General features: G+C 40.7%; 1 protein-coding gene across 2 annotated transcripts in view; it reads left to right on the top strand.

The window, feature by feature from the left end:
* m1ap (meiosis 1 associated protein) overlaps positions 1-12,278 on the top strand; it is a 34,767-nt gene extending 22,489 nt beyond the window's left edge. Inside the window, exons 6-11 of one of the 2 annotated variants that reach the window (XR_001478096.2) lie at positions 2,150-2,309; positions 4,063-4,204; positions 5,583-5,789; positions 6,557-6,715; positions 9,781-10,062; positions 11,271-12,278. Coding sequence is in view for 1 of the 2 variants with exons in the window: in XM_015343809.2 (XP_015199295.1) it covers positions 2,150-2,309; positions 4,063-4,204; positions 5,583-5,789; positions 6,557-6,715; positions 9,781-9,924 (812 nt within the window). In the remaining variant the exon portion in view is untranslated. Of the gene's footprint in view, positions 1-2,149; positions 2,310-4,062; positions 4,205-5,582; positions 5,790-6,556; positions 6,716-9,780 lie in introns of both variants that reach the window. The other variant, XM_015343809.2, reaches the window with a different exon arrangement.
* Positions 12,279-12,920: the final 642 nt, after the last annotated feature.

Below are 12,920 nucleotides of genomic sequence, written 5' to 3'. Positions count from 1 at the left end.
CGATTTTTAATGACCACAGAGAGTCAGGACCTTGGTTTTACATCTCATCCGAAGGATGGCGCCTTTTTACAGTATAGTGTCCCCGTCCCTATACTGGGGCATTAGGACCCACACAGATACAGGGTGAGCACCCCCTGCTGGCTCCACTAACACCTTTTTCCCAGGAGGTCTCCCATCCAGGTACTGACCAGGCTCACACCAGCTGTGAGTTGCAGGGTGACATGGCTGCTGGCGCTGTTCTTATTACTACCATTTTTAAATTAGCTATTACTCCTGAAATTGTTTAAAGTATCAGTATGAAGTACATTAATTAGCTTACCACTTTAAAGTAATGACTGCCTGACAGTCATTTACCAAATGTATCAGTGTGCTTAGACTGTTACCACTTTGGAAAATAATAATTACCCTAACTGCTAAGTACTATATTGGGTGTTTATTTCATTTGGATTTATGGTGTATTTCCCTGTGTCTCTTGCACATACTGTTAATCAAAAATCTGCTTTGGGGTTTTCATGATCTTGCTGATGATCCAAACTGAAAATAACAGTGCCACTAATCAGTTATTAAATGTTTGGCTTTTACAAACTCTCACAGTTCCTGCCTTCCAGTAATGCTTCTTTACTTGGAAGAGTGGACTTGCAGTTTGGTTGTGCTTATCCTGAAAGGAGGAACTTGGATTGTTTTTGCTTTCCTTAGAAGAGTGAACTTTAGGATTTTTGTTTGTGTTTCAATGTACTGATGTCCTGAATAAACTAGACTCAGGAAAATGGGTTACAGTAGAAAGTGCAGCATAAGGACAACACATGACTCATTAAGCCCTTCTGTGCTTCACTGTTCAAACTAGTTGGTGTTTTCATACTACTTACAGAACCTGAGCAAATGAAATCCTGTCCTAATTAGTTGGTGGACTGCTGCTTCCTTGAGCTGCCTGACTCCAGACACAGGCCTCATGTTCATTACGCAGGACATGAGCCAATTTGCCACTGTGCAGATTGCACCTACTGTGTAAAAGGATGGTGGTCCTGCCTCAGCTCAGTTCTCCTGTGGGCTCCACACAGTTAGGATCAGTGGAATCAAAGAGTGAACTAGTTCAAGTTCACATTTTTCATTGTTTAAGCTCTTACATTATGTTATGTTTAAGCTTGCTTCTGTTTGCTCATTTGCCTTTGTTAATGTATTATAGCCTTTAAAGGGCTAAACCATTTTTTATTTTCTTTACAGAAAATAAGTTTCTGTTACTCCTCATGTGAGTCTTCCTGTCTCCCCTGGTAGCTCCCTGGTTACAAAGCCTTCAAGTACACTAGTCATCTAGACAGTGTTATTTAAGTTATCCAGATGTGGCAGAGCGGGCTGTTTGCACAAAAGAGCCAAATAAGACCAACGAAAAATACATCTATTACATCCAAGGCTATAGTAACAATAATCGAAACAAAACTAGAGGATCATCTGCATGTCAAAGATTCTAAGGGACAGTCAAAATGGATTTTAAAAAAAGCTCAACTAACTTGTTAGAATTATTTAAACATGTAAAACAACAGCTGTATTAAACAACAGTAAAGGGCACACGAAACTCTTTGTGTACTGAATACCGAAGCAATAAAAAACACAAACATGATGTTAGGATAAAAAGTTTGAATACAGAATTTATAATGAGGAATTTTATGTTTCAAGTGTGTAATTCACTAGTAAGACTAGTAAATAAAATAGTGTACAATTGTGGTCAGCAAGTTGTAGAAAAGAGGTCCTACACTTACTAAATCTCTTCAGTTTTAAACTGTAAGGGGATTCAAGTATCTAAAAATCTCAAAGGCATTGGCAAGAGATAACCCAACATTATTTCTTCAGTATCAACAATTAAACTTGAGACAGAGGACACAAGTGACAGCAAACATGTAAAGTAGTAGTTAAAACTAGGAACTGGAGACACTTTTTTTACTCACAAGTGTGGAGATGTGGAAAAAAATAGCCCTAATGCTGTTGAACCAGATACACTAGTCTCTCCCTGGAAATGGCTAACTAAGATCCTTTGATCAATTAGATACTAGCAACCAAAAGGGCTAGATGGTCTTGTATTCTTATGTGTGTAGAATGATCTCTAAGTAAGGGGAATCTTGAAGATTACTTGAAAAAAATGTCTTTGCTTTGCTAGTCTGTCTAAAGTGTGATGTCCAAGAGAGACTCCTCAGCCCCGCTCTGTTGCCTGGTCCTGATGGCATCACGACGAAGACTGAGAGCATCAAAGACGTGCTCCAGCCCAGCAAGGGGCCCGGCAATCGTACTGCCCCCCTGTACCGCCTCAGGGTTATCAAGTAAGGGCCCTCCCTCCAGATACAGCCCTGCCCCCAGCATCGCTAGGCCTCGTCACCTTAGGCTTGTAGCAGACAAGCCAGCCTTGAATGGCCAGACTTGCTATAACCTTCGTAATGTGTTCTTGCAAGAGCAGTGTAAAACAAAGCAAAATATATTTTTTTTCAATTTGATCATGTGAAAAATCTGTAAGCATGTTATTCTACCTTAATATTGTTTTTTTTTCAATAAACAACAGGAATCCTGTTTATGATATACATATTATATGATAAAGAATAAAATAGTTGTATATTTTTTCAAGGTTTTGCAGCTTCAGAAACAAGAGAGCCTTTTTAACAAAAGAAAATTGACTTGAACACCTCCAGTCCTTTCCAGGGAAGGGTTGCTCCAGATGTTATATGTACTTTTCAGTTAGAAACCTCTCATTGTCAAGACCTAAAATAATGGATTAATGTCTTATCCAAATTATTGACTCAATTAGGTGTTGAATGCAAAATAGAGGACCCTTAGGCCCTGAAGGACTGGAGTCATAGAGAACCCAGCTAATTAAGCACCCATTTCCTGTAGCTACTTATTCAGACTGATTCTACAGTACAGTTTCACTAATTTCCTTCTGCACCCTTGTTGGCTTTGCAAGGTGTATGTGCAGAGCAAAATATCTCTGAAGTTGTGTTATTCTTTTACTCAGTCAGGTGTATAAAGCCTCTGTGTTGTCCTGTTTGAAATGTTGTCCTGCAAACCAACATTGTTGGAAACATCAAAACTGTATTGTGTCCCTGTTAAACTTCCGTCATTGAATTTGCATGTGATTTTCATACTATTGACCCTTCAAATTTCAGTTACCATTCCACCTCACCTTGTTAAGGTGTTTCTGCTGATAAGATCTCATGATGTCACAGTTCACTTTTACTGTGCACAAGCATTAACTGTTGCAGAAGTGCGAACCACTTTGAATATCGGTTTGAAGCTAATAATAGGTCATTATATTACTTACAACATAGACACTGAGTAATGTTAAATTTGAGAACAGTGCTTTTTCAGCTGGTGGCCCACTTTTAACTTACCAAAATTGTCAAAGCACACCAAAAGATTTTTAAAATATTCAGCAATAAGCACACCTGAGACCTTTCCACTACAGCACACCTAAAACTTTTCCACCACAATATACCTGAGACCTTTCCACCACAGCTCATCTGAGACTTTTCCACAGCATACCAGCATGCTGTGGCATACAGCTGGGGAAGCACTGATCAACAATACAGAACTGATGAAGAGGCAAGAAAACCAGTTCAAAAGTCTCCATAATTGCGTTACTTTAAATGGACTTATTTGCTTCATTGTCAGAGTGAAGATTTAGTCTTGAGACAGATACTGGAGGAAGGCTCATTAAGATAAGATAAGATCACTTTATTGGCCATATACAGTTTCTTGTATCAGGAAGTTGTCTTTTCGCATACCCCAACTTGCTCTCCATGAGACAAACAGACAGGGAGGGAAGCTTGGGGTCAGATTCACAGTTAATTTTTCAAGCTTTAGGAAGGAACCGTAGTAGCAGGAGAATCGGTTTATACCCAATAAAACAACCAAAATGTATTTTGTAAATATCCATATGCACTATAGCAAAAAAAAATCTAATTTTTAGTTTTCAGAGGTCAGTCTTTTTTTTACTTGAAGGCAATTTTAATGTTATAATGGTATAATTCCCTTTGTGCATGTTTTGTGTGTCTTTGTGTTTTTTCTGCATGCGTGTTCCAGAGCCCTGAAGTCAGAGGGAATGTGTGAGTCAGTCTCCTATGGGGTTCCACTCATCATTAGGCCCACGACCTGCTGGCAGCTGGACTGGGATGAGCTGGAGACCAACCACCACAATTTCCACGCTCTGTGCCATACTCTCAGAGTGAGTCTAGGATTAAGGCATGCATGGACTGCAAAGTCTCAGTTCACCATAAAGAAGCTGTCTTTTAAAAAAATTGTAGCAAATAATTTTCATCAGTAAAGCTCACTTCATGGTATTTTTGTACAGTGTTTCATCTGATGTGTAAGATCTATGCTGTTCTATAGATCAATAACTATACTTCACATTAAAAGATACAAATCACTGACAACTGCAACAAATTTACCATGGTCAGGAAATGACAAACAATTGTAGCAGACATTTTATTAAACATAACATATGTAATGTATTATACTGATTAACATTTGTTATCAACATGGTTGATCAACAGTGGATCTACTGTAAAAGTCTTAGACTAATAAAATGTGTCGCTACTATTGGAAGCAGAGCATCTGTGTACATCTTGGGCACATGCTTTGCACTAGTTTATAGATGGTGTTTCCTGGGATTCTGTATCATCCCTGGTTGGGTTGTAGACCCTGGGCCTGTTCACCAGTCTCTTGAACCTTAGATGTCACATTGTACCACCTCATCACAAATGTGGGCTCAGGTCTGGTGTGTGGGGGATCTATGGCATTACTATCATATTCTTATCTCGCAAGAAAATCTGTTGTTGCCCGCAGCATCAGAACATACATTGTCACATTGTCCTGCTGGAAGGTTGTCAGGACATGAAGAGCCTGCAGCAAGGACAGAAACTTAAGAAAGTCTGAAGAAGAGTAGCACCATGCAGTCAATAACTATCTGTAGTGACTAGACATTCCTGCTCTGACCAACGAGCTTGGACTGCCCCATCTGTCTTGATGAGGTGTTTTGATTATTGGTCATGGGCTGTGTTTGGCAGTATTGTCTTGACCAGTTAGAAATGGATGGTTTTGAACAGCCCAGACAGTGAGCGACAGCCTTCACTATATCAGTGGCTCAAAGACCTTGTTCTACTAGTGAGGCATATCAGCCCTTTCTGTGTTTTTCTTTCCTTGATTTTCGCCAGGCTTGACGCTGAACAGACTACATCACCCCATAACCTCTGCCCGGCTCCCGCTAAAAAGATGGTTTAGTGATGTAACAGTCAAAGTGACTCAAGCGAATCACGGTCAACCGTGAATAATCAATCAGAATTAAACCAAAAAGTTTTAAACAATATCAATATCACACATTCATTTTGATACTCCAGATATTCTTTCCACTGGTCTTTATACTGTTTAAAAGTTTCATGTTTCTTTATACTGTATAAGAGTGAGAAAAACATGTTCTTTGTTAAAGAGATAGAACAGAGTTGGAACAAGATACCCTGTCCTCTTTCAGGTGACAGCTGGGTGAGATCCTGGTTTAAGTTAGGTCTTCATATTTTCTTAAGCCTGTATTTTTTTCTATACTGCAGAATCGGGAATGGTTTCTGCTAGCACGATCTGAGCCCCAGAGCTTGGGTCCCAGCTGGAGCACCAAGGTGTACTCTTACTATGTCATCCAGCCTTCGGAGTCCCTCACTCTGCTTCTGAAGCCTGTGGCTGTGAGAGAGCTGCTGCTGCCCTGCCACCTCCCCATTGCCAGTGAGGAGCCCCCAGAAACGGCCCTCCTCCGAATGCAGGTCTGCTATACAGCAGCTCCTTCACTTATGTCCAGCATGGTCCTGAGGCAAATATTCATGTCTTCTTTGCAGTGTTAATTAATATCCTTTGAATTAGGACAACCCACTGAAGCTCAGCAGGCGTGAGCCTGGTCAGTACCTGGAAGGGAGACTCCGGGGAAAAACTAAGGCTGCTGCTGGAAGAGGTGTTAGTGGGGCCAGTAGGGGGTGCTCACCCTGCAGTCTGTGTGGGTCCTAATGCCCTGGTATAGTGATGGGGACACAATACTGTAAAAAGGGCTGTCCTTTGGATGAGACATAAAACCAAGGTCCTGACTTTCTGTGGTAAAAAATCCCAGGGTGTTTCTCAAAAAAGAATAGGGGTGTCACCCCAGCGTCCTGCCCAAATTTCCCTCTGCCCTTTACCAATAATGGCCTCCTAATAACCCTAATCCGTGAATTGGCTTCATGACTCTGTTCTCCTCCTCACTGAGAGCTGGTGTGTGGTGAGTGTACTGGTGTACTATGGTATCATCCAGGTGGGGCTGCACACTGGTGGTGGTGGAGGGGATCCCCATTACCTGTGAAGCGCTTTGAATGGAGTGTCCAGAAACTCGCTTTATAAGTGTGAGGAATTATTATTATTAATTACAGGCGTCTTGTCCAGAGTGTGGTCTCAGGTATTAGACCTTGACTCTCCTGTGACCCTGTACTAGATAAAGTGATTAGAAAATGGGTGGAGGATGAATTGGGACATGAATTCCCTGTTCTGTGCTGCTCTTGCTCAGCGCTCTCTAGACGTGCTGGAGGAGGACCCTGCCTACAACCCGCTGTGTCTGAAGAGCAACCTGTACCAGCACCTGCGGAGGGTCCTGGCCCACAAGCCCTGCCGCCCACTCGGGCAGCGCAGGGAGCAGCGCCCCCCAGAGACGCCCTCTCCCCGACAGGTGAGCCTCCCAGGGAGGGAGGGGGTGGGGGGGGGGCTAGGTGTGCTCAGGGAGCAGTGCCCCCCAGAGACCCCCTGTCCCCGGCAGGTCAGCAACGCAGGGAGGGGGGCAGGTGTGCTCAGGGAGCAGAGACCCCCTCTCCCCAGCATTAGGCGAGACAACCTGCGTGGGGAGAAATGCATTTGCAGAGAAAACTGTCTTAAAACCTTAAAAAAAAGAAAACAAGCTCTGTAAATTCCAGTTGTGTGATCAAGAGACACCAAATTAAAGTTCTGGCAGAACAGAAAACATGCCAGAATACAGATTTCTGTCCACTCTAGTGTAAGTGCAAACTTTCATCGACATTTGTAGTCATTGATACTTCAGTCAGCCTTCAGTCAGCCTGTATATGTATTCATATGAGCTTAACATGCAGAAGCTACATACTGTAGTTATATTGTCACAGTCAGGTGCCTCAGCCAGTCACGAACTTACCATGCAGTGCTTACCAGTCAGCCTGTAACATGAAACGACAGGTGTGGGGAACATTTTTTTTAATACTTATCCTTTCTTCCTCCAGTTATTTCTTTCTTGGTGAAACATTGTGCTGCTTGAACTCCCAATGACAGGGACATTAAAGAGCCTCACAATCGAAGAGGAGAAATCTGTATTGTGCTATATAGTGACATCCTGTCAGACTAGTTGTGAACATGAAACATGAAAATCAAACATAATTTTTTTTATCCCTATTTCTTGTTACAAACAAGATGTTTCTGCAATAATATCTGTGGAAACTGTCCAGAGATGCATCCTAAGCTTAAGTGATAATTTGTCACGATCACTTAATACAATAGCCTGCAATAAAAGCCTGCAGAAACTGAGCCTTCAGTGACCAAGGGGACTTGACACAGGCGTTCACATCCCTCAAAGATAGACTTCTTCAACATTCTCAATGAAACATGAACCAGAGAGCACAAATGGAAACTTTGGAAGTGCAGTTACAACCAAGACCAAGGGCCACGTCTTTACCCAAAGGGTTCTGGGAGTGTGGAACAAGGTTCAATTAGCAAGTAAATACCAAACATTTTATAGTGTGAATGGCGTGCTCAAGTTTGTAATTTTAGTAAAAGTAACAAATACCAATGTGCTGTTTTTAGCATTCATTCCCAGTTGGTCATTTGTAAAAGAAATTGCCTTTTTTGTGTGCTTCAAAGACAGCAGATTGTTTTTAAACTGTTAACAATAATGCATCTTAGAATATTAATGCATCTAGTCCTTCACTGTTTCTAGAACTAAATAAGAGATAGGTGGGTGGATTCTCCAGAAATGGTTTTTAGACACTGATGATGACTGGTGGAATGAAAGACCATGAATCACAAAAGCAGATTGTAGCAGGGCAGTTTAAAACACTATCAAAACACACTGAAAAAAGGGGAGTACTGATGTTTTTTAAAAAGATTTCAGCCATTCAACCTCTTGGGCACTAGGTGGCAGTATTCTTATTAACCAACATGCTTTTGAGTTAACAGCAAGTTATTCAGTTTTGAAGAACATTAGCTGAGAGCAGATAAAACTTGTTTACAGATAACCCAGCTTTCAGCAAAACAGAAGAAGTTCCTCAACTTCCTCTTAAAAGATACCATTTTTGAGCGTTAAATGCTGTTATGTTCTGAAGGAGATGGGTCTCTGCATGTAAATATTTTCAAATATTTTATGTTAGAGCAGGGAGCAGCTTCAGTAAATGAGCTGTAAAGCAATAAGCAGGTGTTAATTCCATGCAAAAATAGTGAAACTGAAAATAAACAATATTTATGGAGCTCTCATACCAAAAGAATGCTCTGTAGCCAAAACATTTTCCTTCCTTATCTGTTTTATCTTCCTTCCTTTTTATATTTCTATATGCCTGACTTGAAAACTTTTTGAATGCTCCTTGTATCTGTATATAATACTAAAAGATGACTAATGACTTAGACGTTTTCTGTGTTTCCTTCATTGTTTTGACGTCAATAGTATGAAAACCATGGTAGGGCAAGAGACATTTCTTTTTTTATGTGGTCAGCATGTCACTTGAAATTTCAGCCAAAACGTATGTCGCTTGCAGAGTCTGTAAACTACACTGTACGTGTCAGTGATCTCATTGCATTCATCTTGGGTGTAAGAAAAAGATCATATGCATAACTTGGAAGCAGTGTTTTTTGCTATCCAAAAAGTGTTATAGCTTCAGTAAGACTAGTTCCTGCTTAACATTCCATTTCACAAGTATAGCAACACATCGAGGTTTCCTTGCAGAGCACCTACCTAGTTCTGTACGGTGCTCTGTTTGGCATAATGCAAAGTGCATGGCCAGATATTTCAGTATTCAGAGATACTGTATGCATAACACCTCAGGTCATGACTCCAAATATGGCTTGAAAGGCTTGTTTTATCTGTTCTGGACATTCTTGCCTGGAACATCCTTGTGTTTCCTGCTTTTCCCAAGGTGGATGGTGCCTGAACAACATTTCTGTTAATCCTCTTTGTACAGTAGTTCTCATTTCTTTATGTCTCTTAAGTGGCTCATTTGAAGCACTGTGTCTTGCGATGTGTCTTTGTACTGTATCTTGTTTATGAAAGCTTATGAGACACCAGTTAATTAAAAGTATACAGGCTTGTCCAAGAGTAGCAGGCATAAAAATCTGTGTATTAATCTGGGCAGGGATACAAAAAAGCTGGAACGCTCCACGTGAATTCATGCAGAGGTTTTCTGTATGGCCATGTCACACTACGTCTGTATGGTAAAAAGTGATTCACTATAATTTCCAGACATGTGCTTTCAGTTTGCATTTGCATTTTTACATATTGCTTTTTTAATTTTTTTTTTAAAGTTTTCACTTTTCAAAGGAATACTCATGGGAGTGAGTGCCCACCGAACCCTGCCTACTGCACTGATAAATGCTGGAAGGGAAGTGAGGAAAAAGGAAGTGCAGCTCTTGGCTTGATGACTTTTTGTGTTAGTGGATTCAGCGTAAGAGAGATAAAAGCAAGAGAAAAGAACATGTCGTGTTCTAAAAAACGTGAATTTGCCCCTTTTCTGTGTTGGTGTGCAGCCAAGCCGGGCATTCCAGAACAAAGTCAGGGCGACCGTGGCGCCTCTCCCATCAGCCCCCAGGACCTTCCGCCCGCCTCTCGCCATGAACCGCTCGGACAGCCTCTGCCTCTCCGATGACGACGAGCTGCTGGCTGCACTCTAGCGCCTCTCTGGGACACGGGGGGAGGTGGGCTCAGCTGCTGTCTTTCTCACCAGTGCAGTGCGTTATCTCCCACTTTGGTTCTCAAAGTGCCCATCTGCGGACTTGCTTCTCTCTAACACGATGGAAGTTTGAAAACACGTGAGTATCCTACTGACCACGCGGCCAAAACCTTGAAATGAGCATGTGTCCAGCAGAGCCCAGACACTTTGTGTTTTCCTTGGCAGTGGGTACACTACCGACACCTCAGATCCTGCATCCCTGAGCCCTGAGCCACACCTGGCTGGCTTCAGTCAGCCCTGCTCTAACCTGGAGAGGCGGTTCAGTCTGATCGTTCCTCGCAGGCATGGCCTACCTGCCCCGCCACTGATTATACAGGTTCAATAGGACGAGTCTCTCAAATTTCAGCACAAATCCAAAAACATCAGGGACAAACAAAACCCTAAAAAAACATTATTATTGTATCCTTTTATATCACTGAGAATTCTGTCTTTGATCTTACTTAATGCACTGCTTATCTCGTAAACTACGATCTGGACTTTGACTTCGACAAAGCAGAAACAATGAGAATTCTTGTAATAGAAGATTCAAGTTTGTGCAAGATCTGCTGCCTTTAGGACTTTAGGATGTGGCAGCGGTAGATTATTTTAAAAAGTCAGTTACCAAACCTTCGCGGTTTCTTAGATCTTAGATTAGGCTTTTATCGGTGGCGTGGACCTGAAATGGTCTGGCCGGTCAAGAAGCAATTCACCGACAATCAAAAGCTAATTCTACTGTGGATAATTTTTATTGTTGATGTCGTCCAGAGATAATTTCAACCAGTAGGTCGGAGGATGATGTCACAATCGTGTTTAAAAGTCAACGTAGGAGTATTACGCAGTTTAAGATGTGTAGGTCAAAGACAATCCAGTGTAACAATAAAGCACGAGCCAAGGGCCTCTCATAATCACCCCTTTCACAGCCTCCGGCATTTACATACAGGCCTGAACTGGAGGTCAGACTGAATAGTGTTCAGACTGAGTCAGGGTCACCGGCCTCTTATGGAAACACTCACGTCTTCACAGCAGAACCCGCCGCCCGCTGTAAAGACTGTATGTATGGAGTAACTTTCTGAAAAGAACACATTTAAATATGTGAGAATATGCTCGTCCATTTACACCAATGGTCTAGGTTCCACAAGTCCCGCATTTGCTGTTTTGAAAGGAAATTCATTCGTTTACCACGCAAATGTTCTTGTTGCGGCTGGTTTGTGTTTTTTTTTTTGCTATGCTGAAACATTTTTTTAAAATATATAATATTGATGCAGTTGAACAAAAAAAGCCTTTAAACTATGCCTCGACTCCTTCAAGGGTGATTTGAAGGAGTCAGTCATTTGCATTTCAGTCCAGAGCCTTACAGATTGAAGAGGAGAGGTTCATCATCGTTTCTCTTGGCTTTCAGTGATTCAGTTATAATTAGTGAAGAGAACTTCACAGAAGGGTTGCCGTAAGTACATGTTAAACACATGAGCACATTGTCCCACTAGGTAATGCTGCCAGCAGCGTTGTTTACACTGTTCCATTAGGCAGTTTCCCAGTTAGTACCTGCTGCATTTGCAAGGTGTAACTCAGTGACTCAGCACTGATGATAGCAACACAAGATAAGAATCTCAAGATAAGAGGCAGATAACTATTGAAATCTATTGTTTTCAGAGAAAGAAGTAGCACTCATAAACTATGTTCCCTTTTTTTCTTTTAACAGTGTCACATTAAAACTTGCAATGGGTTTTAATAACCCTAAAGCTATTATTATAACTATTGTTTAATAACATTTATTCTCAGTGGATAGAAACTAGTGTATAAAGACATTGTAGTGAACTACAACTGAACAATTTTCAACAAAAATATCTGTTGAGAAATGTAGTTTAAATCTCAGAGGTACTTAATTACTGTTTGAGATTAAATGGTATTTCCCGTTCTGTTTTTCATGCTCTCTTGACAGCAGTTTAGATATGTTCCTTATTTATCCATATTACAGTCCACAGCCATACCAATATTTGTATGTTATTTCACTGTTCTGTGAAGTGTATTAATTCTACTTGTCCATATTTCTTCAGAGGAAGTAAAACCTTAATTTTTAAAATTAATTTTAGTTCACTTAAAAAGTGGAGATTGTGTGTTTGCTTTTTAAATGTATGTTTTGTATTTATGGAAGATGTTCTCTGACCATTGGCCTTGAAGTTGTGTTGTGTGATTTTAAGAGTTTTTCCTTTCCCACTCTAGGAGGGAAGGTTTGATTGTTGTGTGGTTTATGGAATTATTTTGTTTTATGGTAATTCTTTATTATTTTGCATTGGCAAACAGCTCTCATTAAAAGGTTTGCAAAGTGAAATGCCTGACAGAAGTGTTCATATCTCTGTGTTATGTAGGTTGTAAAAAATTAGCAGTTTACACCAGAAGACCCTGCAGCTCCTCTGGGTCAGGGCTTGTGGTGGCTATCATTGTTCTGTAATATGGTACACTTGTTGCAGAAAGGAATTTACTTATCTTCAGATTGTACACCTCCATTTCAAAGAATGTTTTGCACAGTAGGTTAAGTGTATTTAATTGCTTATTTAAATCTCTAAAAATAGAGGAAGTTAAAGAGAGAAGCACAGAACACTAAGCTTTACCTCACTGACCTTTTTCTGAAGCACTGACTTCAAACAGAAACAGCCAGCACTATGACAGCGTTTCAGCCACTTTTATTTGAGAAAAATGGTGTTTGCAAACCTAATGTAGAAACTTGAGACCTCTAACATTGCACCATGACAATTGAATACTGTTCAGCAGTGTTTTAACACAACCAGAAATAATAATACCTGAATCTCTTTCACATATAAATGCAAAAACAAAAGAGTTCAATATTTTTTCTTTCATTTTTGCTTGCATCTGAGGGTAAATGACAGCTTAAGTCATAACAAGAAACTGCTGATGACATGGGAAGAATTTAGATGTTCCTGTAGCATTTGAAATACACGT

The sequence above is a fragment of the Lepisosteus oculatus genome, chromosome 1, assembly GCF_040954835.1.
Source record: "Lepisosteus oculatus isolate fLepOcu1 chromosome 1, fLepOcu1.hap2, whole genome shotgun sequence".
NCBI classification, from domain to species: domain Eukaryota; kingdom Metazoa; phylum Chordata; class Actinopteri; order Semionotiformes; family Lepisosteidae; genus Lepisosteus; species Lepisosteus oculatus.
The sequence above is the reverse complement of the archived record's forward strand: the minus strand, read 5'-3'. Positions and strand labels throughout refer to the sequence as shown.